Source organism: Streptopelia decaocto, assembly GCF_964273445.1.
Source record: "Streptopelia decaocto genome assembly, chromosome: 6".
Taxonomy (NCBI): domain Eukaryota; kingdom Metazoa; phylum Chordata; class Aves; order Columbiformes; family Columbidae; genus Streptopelia; species Streptopelia decaocto.
The window spans coordinates 51,878,761-51,892,852 of record NC_138660.1 but is presented as its reverse complement, the minus strand read 5'-3'; the positions used below and the strand labels follow the sequence as shown (position 1 = coordinate 51,892,852).

At 62.4% G+C, this 14,092-nt stretch overlaps 2 protein-coding genes across 3 annotated transcripts; one reads left to right on the top strand and one right to left on the bottom strand.

Annotated features, from left to right (window-relative positions):
- The first annotated feature begins 963 nt into the window (after nt 1-963).
- On the top strand, nt 964-6,508 carry PRKAG3 (protein kinase AMP-activated non-catalytic subunit gamma 3). Of its 2 annotated transcripts, XM_082057131.1 has the most exons (14): nt 964-1,006; nt 1,914-1,953; nt 2,205-2,333; nt 2,525-2,606; nt 2,693-2,751; nt 3,046-3,091; nt 3,220-3,274; nt 3,370-3,496; nt 3,606-3,771; nt 3,942-3,979; nt 4,198-4,344; nt 4,436-4,605; nt 5,023-5,352; nt 5,886-6,508. In XM_082057131.1, exons 2-12 carry the CDS (start codon nt 1,927-1,929, stop codon nt 4,550-4,552), a joined length of 993 nt encoding a protein of 330 aa, XP_081913257.1. In that variant the 5' UTR covers nt 964-1,006; nt 1,914-1,926; the 3' UTR covers nt 4,553-4,605; nt 5,023-5,352; nt 5,886-6,508. The 2 variants fall into 2 exon arrangements, with proteins under 2 accessions (XP_081913257.1, XP_081913256.1); XM_082057130.1 differs by lacking the exon at nt 964-1,006 and having other exon boundaries at nt 1,843-1,953; nt 2,205-2,446.
- On the bottom strand, nt 5,372-12,592 carry CYP27A1 (cytochrome P450 family 27 subfamily A member 1). The gene is made up of 9 exons (XM_082055999.1): nt 12,340-12,592; nt 10,192-10,382; nt 9,730-9,929; nt 9,449-9,646; nt 9,151-9,311; nt 8,643-8,809; nt 8,274-8,355; nt 7,989-8,189; nt 5,372-7,891 (listed from the first exon to the last, which is right to left on the bottom strand). The coding sequence occupies exons 1-9, from the start codon at nt 12,571-12,573 to the stop codon at nt 7,766-7,768; spliced, it is 1,560 nt and encodes a 519-aa protein (XP_081912125.1). The 5' UTR covers nt 12,574-12,592; the 3' UTR covers nt 5,372-7,765.
- Between the last annotated feature and the right edge of the window lie 1,500 nt (nt 12,593-14,092).

The following is a 14,092-nucleotide window of genomic DNA, read 5'->3' as shown; positions in this document are numbered from 1 at the left end:
CTGCTGCCAGCACCCGGCAGTGGCCAGGCTGGAGCCAGGCTGCCCAGCGCAGCTGTAAGGGACCAGCCCCATCCCACCCTCTGCACCGTGGTGGGGCAAGGGCCACCTGGGACTGTGTCCTGGTGTCACCCCAGCACTGAGACCCTGCGTCATCCCTCTGCTTCCTCCTTGCCTTGGGGTAGCACCAGGGGACAGGAGCTTCCCTTGCACCCCACCACAGCCCAGGGTCCAGCAGTCAGCCAGAGCTACTCTGTCGCCTTGGCCCGGCAGCCACCAGCCTGCTAGCCCATGTCTGCTCCCGGGCCGGCACGGCAGCCAGCCAAGTGGTTATTTGAACCTTCCTGAAATAGCAATGGAACCGGGAGCGAGCGGAGGGAGGGCAGGAGGGGCTGGCCCGGTGGCTGAGGAAGGAGGTTCCCCAGCAGCCACGGGCTGACCCTGCCATGAGACCCCAGATGGCCGGGGCTGGCAGGACTGCAGGCAGGGTCGTGGCAGCTTGCAGGGAGAAAAGGGTCTCAAGCTGCTCTGCCTACTGCCCAGCCTGGGGATGGACCCTGCCTTCCAGCATCCCCCGGGGAAGCGGGGGCATGTTGTGCCCCTTCACCTAATCCTGCTGCAGGACAGGGTAGTGGTAGCACCTGGGTGGACAGGGCTGCATTGTGGCAGGCGCTGAGCACCGCTCCTGGAGGATGGGGGATTTCTGCCCCCTGCCTTCCCTCCATCACCCCCTCCCTCATGTCCCCAGTGCTGTGCTCGGGGCCGTCCCCTCCAGCCCAGTGCTGTGGGGTCACGAGGTGGCGCAGTGGCTGCGGGCACTGCATGGCCGTGGCAGTGGTGGCGGCGGTGCGTGCATTTCCCGCCCCCCCCCCCCGCGGCAGTGGCGGGGGCATGGCTGGCATTGCTCACTGACACCCTATCTGCCAGGCCCCCACCAGCCACTGGCCCAGAATAGCAGCGCTGCCCCGCAGTCAGCATGGAGCGACTCTCCAGCCCCGCCGCGTCCCAGGTACCGTCGGGCCGGGTGGGGGGCTCGGCTCAACAGCCCCCCGCTTGAGGATAGGCCACTTCCCGGGGAGGGGGGGACATGGGGGGCTGGCAGTCTCCTTCCCATGGCCAGGCAGCCTTTATGACAAGGATGTGGAGCACAGCATGGCCCACCCGCCTGCCCTGGCTGTCTCAGCCCCTTGGGAAGGGTTGGGGGACTTTGGCATAGGGTGGACTCGTTGCTGGGTTGGCTCTAGGCTCCCCAGGGAGAACTCCCTGTGCCTTTGTTATTGGAGGGTGGCTTCTAAACATTGCCTCTGCTGGCGGGTTTGTGGCCACAATTGCTCTTCCTGCCACGCATGCTGCTTTGTTATGGTAGGGTCTCCTGGGGACCTGCCGGGTATGGGTCAGCTGCTGGCTGTGCTCGCCTCCCTCCTGCCTAGGGCTGCCCCCCACTTTGTTATTGTAGGGTCTCCTGGGGCAGACCTGGTCCCTGGGGGGCTGGTGGGGCTCCCACCACGGGAGGAAGCAGGACCAGGATTTACACATTGGTGCTGGGAAAAGGAGAGGATGAACATGGAGCTGCCACGGGACATGCTCTGCTCTGGCAGCGGAGAGAGGAGCCAGGGGTTTCTGCTGTCCTTTGCCCTCACCTGGAGACCCCCACTGTACCCCCAGAGTGGGGGTATAAGCTGGGCATCCTGGGCTAGAGACACCACAGGGGCAGCAGGCTCTGGGGGTCCTGGGCCAGTGGGGTGCTCTCTAGGGGAGTTAGGGACTGAGCCCAGCCTGCATCCCCACCCTGAAAGGACAGTCCACTTTACCTGGCAGGGTGAGCTGGGGCAGCTGGGTGGGTGCAGGCAGCACCCATGGGTGTGGGAGAGGCTGGGCTGGCTCCTGCTGAACCCCATTGCTGTGTGTCCCCTCAGGTGGCGCTGCTGGATGCCACTGCCCGCCCCGAGGAGGAAGGTGGGTAGCAAGCAGTGCCTAGGCATGTGGGAGGGAGGGCTGGCTCACTCATGCAATGAGTGCATCCATCCTCTGCCTGGTGCCCCCAGCCTGGAGAGCCACAGTGCTCTGTGCGGCCCCTGTGGAGTGGGGAATAGGGGGTCTATGGGAACATCCCTTCCTGAATCATCCCCCTGCTCTCACCAGGCAGGAGGGTGCTGAGACCTGGCAGCTCAGCTCACCTGTCAGGGCTGGTGTGGGTTTGCCTGCAGGGTTCTCAGGGACCCTGTGCTCCAGGGAGGTGGACGAGGAGGGAGAGGAGGAGGAAGAGGACAGCCAGAGGAGCCCACGACCTGTCACCTTCACACTGGGAAATGAGCTATTGGGGCTGGGCCCAGAGAGTGAGTTTCAGAGCCCTGATGCCGAGATCTACATGCACTTCATGAGGAGCCACTGCTGCTATGACACCATCCCCACCAGCTGCAAGCTTGTTGTCTTCGACATCTCCCTGGAGGTGACAAAGAGGGGGATTGAGAGGGATGGGCAGACTGGGGTCAGTGATGCCCTGACCCCCTCCTCACTCTGCTGACAGATCAAGAAAGCTTTTGTGGCACTGGTGGCCAACGGGGTGCGTGCTGCCCCGCTCTGGGACAGCAAGACGCAGAGCTTTGTTGGTGAGTGCTGGCAGCACCGCCTGGCCCCTTCCCCTGCCTGGCAGTGAGGGGCGTGGGCAGTGCTGCCAGCCCCAGTATCTCCACAGGAATGCTCACCATCACTGACTTCATCAACATCCTCCACCGCTACTACCGCTCGCCCTTGGTGAGTGTGGTGGGGAGGCCCCAGGGGGTTCGGGGAGAGCATGGGGCAAAGGGGGCTGTCCCCACCTGTCCTGGTCTCCCCTTCCTCTCCTGGTCCTCTCTTCATCACTAGACCATGACCGGGGAGCGTTCTGGTCCAGGCTAGTGTCCACTTGGTGCCCCTCTGCCCAGTACCCAATATGTGATCCCTGCACTTAGGGTGATGGGGTGGGATGCCTGGGGAGATGGGCAGTGTCCCAAAGTCCCTTCAGTCTGCTGTGGGGCCACTGTAACCAGGGCATCTCCTTGCCCTCAGGTTCAGATCTATGAGGTGGAGGAGCACAAGATTGAGACCTGGAGAGGTAAAAAGCAGGGAGCAATGGGGGTGAGTGGGTGGGAGATGTGATGCAGGGCATGGAGTTGAGCTCTGGGGTTGCAGGACTGCATGAGGGGGATGGGAGACCCCTCTCTCACTTCTCTCTCTTGGCAGAGGTGTACCTGCAGGGCTCCTTCAAGCCATTGGTGTACATCTCACCGAGCCATAGGTGAGCACCTGCCCACGTGGGAGAGCACACCCTGTGCGGGGGAGGTGCTCGGGATGCAGCCCTATTATCCCCCATGGCCTCCCTGTCACCTGCAGCCTCTTCGATGCTGTCTACTCCCTGATCAAGCACAAGATCCACCGCCTGCCCATCATCGAGCCTGTCTCAGGCAACGTCCTGCACATTCTGACGCACAAGCGCATCCTCAAGTTTCTTCACATCTTTGTGAGTGCTGGGGCTGCATGTGCACACACATGGCGGGTGAGTAGGGGCACGAACAAGGGCATAGGGGTGCATGTAGGTGCTAGCCCAGCCCCGCCCTGCTGTGCTGCAGGGCTCCACCATCCCCAAGCCACGCTTCCTGAAGAAAACGGTGCAGGAGCTGTGTATAGGCACCTTCCGTGATGTTGCTGTCGTGCTGGAAACTGCCCCCGTCTACACCGCCCTGGAGATCTTCGTGGACCGCCGTGTTTCTGCCCTGCCCGTCGTCAACGATGCTGGTACCTGGGGAGGCAACCAGCTACACCCCTCATTTTCCTCTGTCAGCCACTCCAGCTCCATCCACACCCAGCTCCCCACCCCCGCTAGCCTGGCCCTTGGGGTGCAGGGGGAGCATGGTAGGTGGTCCTCAGGTTCCTCTCTCCAGCCCCTGCATTGTCTCTGCTTGCAGGACAAGTGGTTGGCCTCTACTCCCGGTTTGATGTCATTGTGAGTACCTTGCATGTTTGCACACCTGTGAACAAGTGTGGCCTCTTGCACACTCCTGGTGGGTCACTCACATGTGCCTGTACCCATGCAAACCCACCCCACATGCCCCAATGCACAGTCTGCCTTGAGTGTCACTGGGGCTCGGTGTCCCCTTTAGTGGCAGCACAATGAGGTGCCAGGAGACACTGGGGTGCTGAGCAGGGCCACCTCTCCTGTAGCACCTGGCAGCTCAGAAGACCTACAACAACCTGGACATCAGCGTGCGGGAGGCGCTGCGGCAGCGAACTATCTGCCTGGAGGGGGTCCTCACCTGCTACCCCCACGAAACCATGGAGGACATCATTGACCGCATTGCCAAGGAGCAGGTGAGCAGCTGGGGTGCCTTGCACCAGCACCACTCCCCCCTCCCCCTGGCGACTGCTTGACCTGCCTACGATGCTCTTCCTGCACTCACAGGTCCATCGCCTGGTTTTGGTGGATGAGAACCAGTACCCGCGGGGCATCGTTTCCCTCTCTGACATCCTCCAGGCCCTTGTGCTCACTCCTGCAGGTATCGATGCTCTTAACTCTTAGCCCGCAACGCACCGTCTTTCTCCACTTGCATCCTTCATTTCTCTCCACTTCAGGTAGGCGCTGTCCCCTGCCACTGTGTGCCTGTCCCCTCCCTGCCATTGGGTCACCCACACCTTGTCACCTCCCTGCTCAGGCCACCTGCCTGCACACCAGCCAAACTTCCCCTTGGGGACAGGGGAGGCTGGGGCTGGGGTCCAGCAGCGCTGGGTGCCTGGGTGGGGACAGCAGGACCCAGATGATGCTTGTCCCTGGGGACACAAGGATCACAGAGGATCCCTTCTGAGGTCCTGATCCCTGGTGTCTGTGAGGAAGGATGGGGCCACCTGCCAAGGAGACATCCCCAGACCCCCATCCAGGCAGCATGTGAGATGCAGGTTTTGCAGTTCCCCGGGCTTTGGGCTGGATGAGGGTTTTGGAGTGTGATACACCCCAAGATGTGATGCACCCTTTTTTTTGACCTTGCCTCAAAGCGCCCCCTGAGACCTGTGCCCCTCCAGTGCCATTCCTGGGGAACACACATGGGACAGACACCCAGTTGCACACCCGAGATGTGCCACCCATCACCAGCCACATGCACCATGTCGCTGAGCCATGGGCCATGGCTGGCAGAGCCCACTGCCCCCTGGCCCCAGTGGCCCTGGCCACTGAGCCTCTGGCACCTGTGGTGGCCATGGCCACTGAGCCTCTGGCACCTGCGGTGGCCCCAAAACCACCTGCTTCAGGGATGGGGCTCACTCACAGGCTGAGCTGGGATCGTGCTGCCCGGCTGCCTGCACTTGGCTCCGCTCGCCCATTGCCCGGTGAGTCCTCACTGGGGGTGGGTGGGCACAGCGATTGCACATACTGTGGCAGCCATTTAGGGGTGAACTGGGGAGGGGGGAGCTGGCCCCAGTGTCCTGCTGCTTCACAAAGGTAATGATGCTTTTTTGGGGTGGTGGTGGGGAAAGGACTTGGGTCACCCCATGCTCACCCATGTCCCCAGCAATGCCCAGTTGCTCTATGCAGAAGGGGTGTGGGGGTTGGTGTGTGTTAACACACCAGACATGGAACCCCACCATTTCCCCATCATGGTGCCTTCACTCATCCCTGGTCCCCATGGGTGTGGCTGTGCCAGGAGCTGCCAGGGGGTCACCACGATGTTCCCACTCCAGGCCAGCAACCCCCTCCAATTCCAGGGCTTGCATCCAAGCCAGGGATGGAAGCAAGACCCCACTGTCCCCTGTGCTGTCCCTGTGGCTGCCAGAGTGGGTCAGAGGGTCATGCCACAGGGTGCCCAGCCCAGCGTCGGTGCTCACCGAGGGGTTATGGCCTTGTGCCCTCTCTCGCCCCGCAGGCATCGACTGATCCTTGTTCTGAAGACACCAGGGAAGTGCCATCTCTGACTCAGGGGTCTCTTGCATGGCCCTGGGGCTGTGGAAGGAGTCCTGGGCTCCAGAGGCTCTCCACAGGGAGGACCTGCCTGCCCATCCTGGTCCTGGGGCTTGTCTTGAGTCCAGGGCCCGATTCTGCCGGCCTCAGGGAGGCAGGGAGCAGGGAAAAGGTGGCCCAGGGGTGCGTCCCACCAGCGAGCATATGGTGATGCTCAATGGGCACCATGCCGAGGGACCCATGCCATGCCTGCAGCTGGGCATAGGGACACACATGGCCCTGAGGCGCTCAGCCACCCTGCCTCCATCCTGCTGCTGGATTTGAGCACTTTGGCCATGGCTTCCCCCATGGCAAGCACGGTCCCACCGGCTGCGCCTGGCAGCATAGGCTCAGCTGCACACACAGGCTTGTTTATTGTAGGGTCACGAGTTGCTGGAGCACCCTGGCAGAGGTGCAGCCCATGTCAGAGCTGGCACCAGGACAGGCACTTGCATGGGGACCCTGTGCACATTTTGTGGGGGTCAGGGGGTATTTATTTATTTTACAGTCTGTTCAGCCGTGTTGTAATAAATCAGACTGCTCCAGGCACTGCCGCCTCACTTTTCTGCCGTGCAGCTAGGCATGGCTCCTCTGGAGAGGGGTGCTGGCTGCTTGGCAGGGCTGGGGTATGCAGCCTGGGGTGCCCACTGGGACCCAAAGCAGTGAGGGTGGTATGGCAGAGAGTGGCACCTCTGCCCTTGTGAGCAGAGCCAGGGTGACAGGGACACTGCACGTGCCTTGATATGTCCACTGTGGCAGTAGTTAGCAGGTCCCCTTGGGGACACCCTGGGGGCAGCAGCCTTGGTGCCACCGAGGTTTCTGTCTGCTCCTTCCCCCCAGTCCAGCTGGGGTCCCCAGCAGCAGGAAGGTGAGGGGGGTTCATCATGGGGTGTCCTGTACCCCTACCCTCCAGGAGTCTGGGCAAGTGACAAAGCAGCCCCTGCCTGTGGCTGCTGCCAGCTCTGAGGCCCTGTGATGGCCCTGGGTGTCAGCCCCATGTCCCCTCTTGGGGACTGGGGGGGCTGAGCTGATCCTCTCCCAGCTGTTTTGCCTGCTGAGAGTCCTGCCCCTATTCCTGTGCCCCCATATCAGCATCTTGGCGAAGGAACAGCTGATAGTGAAAGGTCCCGGGTGCTCTACACTCCCCATGTGCTGTCTGGCTCTGTCAGGGGCCGTAGTGCCAGCGCTGGGTGGTGACAGGCGCCCTCTCCCTCGGTGGGGGACATATTGTGTAATTGTTCTGCTTGCTTGGGGCCAGGGCTGATTCCATCCCTTGGGATTGTGTGCAAACCCTAAACACCCACTGGCAGCTTAACCAGGGAGGCAGCAGGGGGGGAACTGAGGCACAGAGAAGTGGCTGAGGCCAAGGTCAGCTGTTCAGAGGGGACCCAGATGTCCTGGCTCCAGGCACAGATCCACGCGCAGCTACACAAGGATGGGACGAAGGAGACACTGAATGGCTGCAAACCCCCTCCCCACATCCCCCCCAGCCCTGGCAGAGCTCCCAGGTCCCCGACGCAGCCCAGCTGGGCAGAGGAGGGGGTGGACACACAACCCCTCGCAGCTTGTGAAAGGCACAGCAGTTCCCCAAACCTTCTGCTGATTTGGGGTAGGGGAACACTAGTGCCCCAGGGGCAATCTGGAGGCATCTCTCATCTCCCAGCACTTTCCCTACAGTGGGGCTGCAAGCCCCCTGGCCAAATCAGGCAGGGGGTGGGTGCTGGGGTGAGTTTGCCTTCCTGCCCCTCCTCCTCGGGCAGCCAGGGGGCCCTGCTTGGCACCCAGGGTGGAGGGGTCCACACGCAGTCAGGGGAACCCCGGGCGAGCGATGAATTCCAGGTTGATGGGCTTGTCGGCCACCAAGACAATGCGGGACACAGACGTCACCTCCACACCACGGGGGTCCGGCCGCACCTCAAATGCCTGGATGATCTGTGGGGAGAGGCGGGGGTGGCAGTGCCTCGAGGACTCCCTGGGGCCCCCATCCCAGCTTGTGGTGAATTCCCTGGGGTGGGGCATCCCCACTCACCCTGGCGAGGGCCAGGTGCATCTCCAGCTCAGCGATGCGGCGGCCGACACAGGCACGGACCCCGTAGCCAAAGGGGATGGAGCTGAAGGGGTGGTGGGGGGAGCCGTGACCCCGGAGCCAGCGCTGGGGCAGGAACCGTTCGGGCTCAGGAAAGTAGGTCTCGTCATGGGACATGGCATAGTGAGCCAGGACAAAGAGGGTCTATGGGGCGAGAAAGAGTGTTAATGCCCCCTGCCTGGCCCTGTTGAGCACAGCGGGGGTCCCCAGGGCATGGCCCTCACTCACATTCTTGGGGAAGTGGTAGTCTCCGATGATGATGTCCTTCTCATAGAAGACTCTGGCGTTGGTAGGCACCACGGGGTAGACCCTGGAACATGGAGAGAGTTGGGGGGGAGCAGGACCCATCAATGGGCCCCAGGGGGCAAGAGCTGCAGGCAGGACAAGGTGGAACATCACCTGCTGCCCAGCAGCTCCATCCCCCTCCCCAGCAATTGAAATCCAGCCTTGCACCCTGCCTGATCCATACCCCAAGTCTCCCAACACCAGCCACCTGGGTTGGTGCACCCCCAGTGTGGGGGGAGAATGGGCTGCCCCTGGCCCTCGGGAAAGGGCCAGTGACCGGAACCCTGGGGCAGGGACAGGGCTGGGCTGTACCTCAGCGTCTCCTTGATAATGGCCCGAAGCATTGGCATCTTGGGGATATCCTCAGGACCGGGAAACCGGTCAGGAGGCACAACAGCTTTCAGCTCCTGGTACAGGGTCTCCTGGATGCCCGGGTCCCGGGAGAGGTGGTACAGCGCCCAGGACAGCGTGTTGGAGGTCTGGGGGAGCAGAGCGCCGAGGGGAGTGAAGGAGTTGGGGCTGGTACATGAGTAGCCTTGTGCCAAAGGTGCACCAGTACAGCATACAACAGCCCCTTGCTCTTGGTGCGCAGGGAAACTGGGGGTGAGGGGCAGCGAGTATGGGGAAACTGAGGCAGGGAGCAGAGGACTGGGTCTGTACTGACCGACCTCTGAGAGTTTCACCCCATGGGGTATCAGACCCCCAACCCACCAGCCCAGAGCTCGCAGGAGCTGGAGAACATGCCTGAGCATGGCCTCACAGTTCCTCCTCGGCGTGGAGCTCAGCAGGGATCCCCTGGCAGTGGCTGTCCGGCTCTCACCGTGTCCACACCAGCCAGCAGCAGCTCGGCCACGCTGCCATAGACTTCGTCCAGGCTGAGCCTGCCACTGGCCAGCAGGTAGCTCAGGTAGCCTGACACCTCCTTGCCTCGCTCAACCTGCCCCTCCAGCTCCTTCATCTTCCGGTCAATCAGTTTCTTGCCTGCAGGACAGAGGGCAGGAGCCAGTGCTGATGGAGCAAGGACAGCCAAAAGAACAACTGGCCAGACACTGCCCCACTTTTGAGGGTCTTTAAGGAGTCCAGTACCACCATACCAGGCTCCCATTGTCACTGCTCACCAAAGGCAAAGATGGTGTCCCAGCTGTCCAGGTAGCGGTCCCAGAAAGGCAGCACCTTGCGGCTCCAACGGGGCAGGACGGTGGCAAAGATGGAGTTCTTGAACATGACGTTGATGGAGTCAATGAAGCGCTGGGTCTCAGCAGGGACCTGCTGCTTCAGGCACCCAATTCGGGTCTCGAAAAGAATATAGGAGATCCCTGTGGGGGAAAGGCCTCATCCAGACTCCTGCAGGGATGGGAAGAGTGGGGCACAGCAGGGGTGAGGGGGAGAACTCCCTTACCTTCCAGGGCGAAGCGGTAGAGCAGGTTGGCCACATCCCCCACCAGTACTCCCGAGGGGCTGCGGCGCCGCTCGTCCCTCAGCCGCACCATCAAGTCTGACACCACCTCCCCGATGGCATCTGCGTACAGCACTGCCTCCGACGGCTTCAGCAGCCGCTTGTTGAGGACCTGGCGCAGGCGGTACCAGCGCTCCCCTTCCCTGCACAGGGACGGTGCTCAGCACCAGAGTACAGCGGGGCAGGGGGCAGTGGCTGGTAGCAGTTTCCCAGTCCCCAGGTACATCCTCCCCATGTCGAGCTGGAACCACCCCAGGGGTCTTTCCACCTCCCATGGCCACGTCTTTCTGCTTGTGGGGGGCATGCTGCTGGCAGGAGAGGGAGCAATGCGAGCTGTCACCTGGGCCCTACACCTGAAGAAGGGGCAGGAGCTGCCCTGCAGAGCACAGGCAGGGCAGGACTCACTCAGTGAAGGGTCCATAGGGCAGGTGCCGGGTGTCCCGGTGCTCCTTCCACAGGGCCATGTCGCTCCGCATGGGGTACTTGCCCTCCTGCCGCAGCAGCTGCTCCAGCACCACCGGGCTCCCAATGTTGATGTTCTCATAATGCCCGAAGGTTGACTTCCAGATGGGGCCGTAAATGCGCCGGGACATCAGCTGCGATGCATCAGAGCACGGCAGGGTGAATGGGGCATCGGGGTGGGGAGCAGAGCTCAGCATTGGGGATGGATCAGTCCCTCCCTGCCCTGATCCTGCCCTGCATGTGTCCAGCATGTGCTGCACCCATCCTAAGGACCCCTCAGCACTGGGGTGCTGGCACCATCCTTGAAGCGCTCTACAGATGGCTTGGGCTGGTGTCTGCAGGCACATGTCCTCTACCAGTGCTAAGCACACCGGGAACTTACCCCTGACACAGGCTGGAACATCCCTCACCCACCCCAGAGATGCATGGATGGCCTGGTGGGTCTTTTGGGCAGGCAAGGCCAAGAGGGGACAGCAAGGACAAGGACAACTACCAAGCACAGGGCTCTGTTGAGACACAGGGCCATTGCAGTGGCTGTCAGCAGGTCCAAGTCATGCTGCTTCCAGGTCTGCTCAGCTCAGGGACAACAGTACCCGTGTGGGTCCTTGAACTCACCACCTGATAAGGGTGGTTAATGATCAGTGCTGGGAAGGCAGCGCAAAGCTGGGGCAGGACTGGGCTGCTCATGGGGGCAGGTTCCACCCCTGTGGCCACAGACTCATAAGCCAGATAAGGGACATCCACCAGCATCAGCCCTGCTCTGGGCTCTACCAGCCACAGCTTCCCTCTCCTCAGTTGCACCCAAGGGTGCACCTACGCACTGCCAGAGCCCCTGCAGAGCAGGTCTAACCCCAGGGGGCTGAGGGGGACCTAGCAGGGAAGCCCTGGTCCCCATTCCCCGCAGCTGCGGGGATGCACGTGGTACAATCTCCCTTGGTGACTGACTGCATCGCAGCCTGCGCCCGGATTCAGCTGGATTCGTCACCACGGGGAGACGTTCCTCGCATTTGGTGGCAGGAGGGGGAGGGATGCGGCCGCCCTGGTGCTGCAGGCAGCTTGCCAGGCAAACATGCCACACAGGCCACAGACAGCCATGGCCCAGGCTGAAGCCTGTCCACCAATGGCTGCTGGCATCTGGGACCCAGCACAGCACGGACCCAGGAAAGCAGGGCTGAGAGAAGCCGGAGCTGCCAGGATCTGGGGAAAAACACCTCTGGAGCATGCCGGCATCTGTCCGCCGAGCCATGCTTGGAGCCCCAAGGGCAGGAGGGAGCAGCAGAGAGCTCCTGTGCCCACTCCCCAAGACCCTGCTGCCTTGCGACAGCCCCTTCTCTGAACAGCACCACCCGGTGCTCTGTGGTGCTGGGGAGGCCTGATCCTGCATGCTTCTTCAGGCTGGTCAGAGCTCCAGGGCACTCGAAGGTGCCACCTAGCTCGCAGCCAGCCAAGCCCATTGCTTACTTCATCTGACATATGAGGAAGTATTAACGGAAGAAAACAAACACCTCTGCCTGTCGCACCCCTGCCTGCCTGGGCACCATCTACCCCAACACCTGCCTGGCTGCCTGTCCTCTAAACAGTAGCTTGTTGCCACCAGGGCAACTCAGGCTGACCAGGGATGCCAGGACCCCATGAGCCACCCCTGAACCTTTGTCTTCGCCTGCCTGGCCAGCTCAGGGATGCTGGTGCAGCCCTGGGCTGGTAGGACCCTCACAGGACCACTCGGTTCTGTGCTGGTCCCATTCCGTGCTTCTTGCCCCAGTGTCACCCCGCGGTGCAGGTGTGCTCCCTGCTGCCCAGTCCCTTCTCTCCCCCTTCTCTCCGCCGCTCCCGCTCAGTTCCCTGCCTTCCCTTGTAGGCTGCTCCCCCTCCGGAGCCCATCTCACCCTGCCCCCAGCACGCACCCACTCCCGCCCTTGCAAAGCCTCCCCTCACGCATAGCCCCCTCCCTGCAGCCCACCCAGGAGCCCCTCTACCCCACGCACCCCTCCCAGTCCCCCACCCCCACGCAGCCCTGTAGGGTCCCCAGGCCCCCGCGCACCCCGCAACGCCGACCCCCCGCACCCCCAGGGTCGGGCAGCCCCGGCGCACCTGGAGCCGGTGCGTGTGCAGCAGGTAGCCGCGCAGGAAGAGCCAGACGAAAGTCCGGAGCAGCCCCGGCCCCGGCAGCTCTTCTGGTCCCTTCAGCCGCGCCGGCCCCGCCGCCGTCGCTGCCGAGCCCCCGGTCCTGCGCGGCGTCCCCGGGCTGCTGCGCGGCGGCGGCGGGCGGGGGCGCAGGAGCAGCGGCAGCGACGACCACCGAGCCCCGCCACTCGGGCCCGCCATGCTCCGTCCGTAGCGCACGGGACGGGGCGGGGCGGGGAGGCACCGGGAGCGACGAGGGGCGGCACCAGGGGCGGTGCAGGGGGCGGTGCGGAGGCGGCAACCGGGCACCGGGCGCAGCGCACCAGGAACCGAGCATCGCGTACCAGGTACCACGCAGCGGGTGCTGCGCACTGGATACCGGCCCCAGTACCGGCTGCAGTGCACTGTGTACAGGATACGGGTGCTGCGCAGAGGGGACCAGTCACCGTGTACGGGGCACCTTGTGCCAGCTACTGTACACCTGCTACCAGGCCGTGGATACCAGCTGCAGCATACCGGGGACTGGTTCTGGCACACTGGGCATCGTGTGCTGTACATCAAGTGCCGTACACTGGGCACCAGTCAGTGGCATCACATGCCGTGCATCGGGCGTTAGGTACCAGGAGCTGGCACCAGCAGTATTGGGTGCCATGTGCTGTGCACTGCACCAGGCAGCTGGCGGTCAGCACTGGCAGGCATGGCAGGTACAATGTAATGTGTGGCACCAGCATCAAGTACTGCATGCCAGCCATTGCACATGGGCAGCGGGTGCTAGGCACTGCTCACCAAACATTGTGCATTGTGTGCCAGCACCAGCATCACATACCAGCACTGGGTACCTGCACACCCTGCAGCGGCACCAGGCTCACCGCTGGATCTGCTCTTCATGGCTGCTGCCCCTCCTGGCTTGAGCCCTCCTGCTGTCTCTATCCTCTGCCTGTCATGCCCCTGTTCCTGCCTTGTCCCCTTGCAGTGCAGAACAAAGCCCCAGAGAGCTGGATCCAAGCTGTCCCAGCGCTTCCTCTGGGTGCTGCCAGTCAGGAACCCAGATGGATAGACCTTGGCGTGCCCAGTGCAGCATTTGGCAACCCAACTGGAGCTGGGTTTGATTTCTCATTGCGTCAGGAAGGGCAAGGCACCAGCTCCTGCCCAACCTGGCGCAGGCCAGGCTGTCCAGCCAACAAGTAGGGCTCTACTGTGGTGGTGTCTGGGGCCATGGGTGCAGGGTGCGCTCCCTCTGGCCAGCCTGGCACTGACACCAGGTCCTGGGGCCATAGGTACGGGGAGCCCTGTGCCCGTGAGACCCCAGATGAAGCCAGGTCAATGGAGGAGTTTGCTTTAGTCGATGAGGACTGGGTTAGGGAGCAATTAAATAGTCTGGACATCCATAAATCCATGGGTCCAGATGGGATGCATCCGCGGGCTGAGGGAGCTGGCTGAAGTCATTGCTGGACCGCTCTCCATCATCTTTGCCAAGTCTTGGGAAACGGGAGAGGTGCCCGAGGATTGGAGGAAAGCAAATGTCACTCCAGTCTTCAAAAAGGGCAAGAAGGAGGACCTGGGTAATTATAGACCGGTCAGCCTCACCTCTGTCCCTGGGAAAGTAATGGAACGGCTGGTCCTTGGTGCCATCTCAAGGCATATCAAGGATAAGAGGGTTATTAGGGGCAGTCAGCATGGCTTTACCAAGGGTAGGTCATGCTTGACCAACCTCATAGCC

Excerpts from the sequence above, each read along its gene's own strand:
- PRKAG3 (XM_082057130.1), top strand. The coding sequence starts at position 1,854 with ATGGGTGTGGGAGAGGCTGGGCTGGCTCCTGCTGAACCCCATTGCTGT. Across the intron at positions 2,447-2,524 it reads TCTTCGACATCTCCCTGGAG|ATCAAGAAAGCTTTTGTGGC; the intron begins GTGACAAAGAGG and ends CTCTGCTGACAG. Across the intron at positions 3,275-3,369 it reads TACATCTCACCGAGCCATAG|CCTCTTCGATGCTGTCTACT; the intron begins GTGAGCACCTGC and ends TGTCACCTGCAG.
- CYP27A1 (XM_082055999.1), bottom strand. The coding sequence starts at position 12,573 with ATGGCGGGCCCGAGTGGCGGGGCTCGGTGGTCGTCGCTGCCGCTGCTC. Across the intron at positions 9,930-10,191 it reads CCCTATGGACCCTTCACTGA|GGAAGGGGAGCGCTGGTACC; the intron begins GTGAGTCCTGCC and ends GTCCCTGTGCAG. Across the intron at positions 8,810-9,150 it reads TGCTGGCTGGTGTGGACACG|ACCTCCAACACGCTGTCCTG; the intron begins GTGAGAGCCGGA and ends CTGCTCCCCCAG.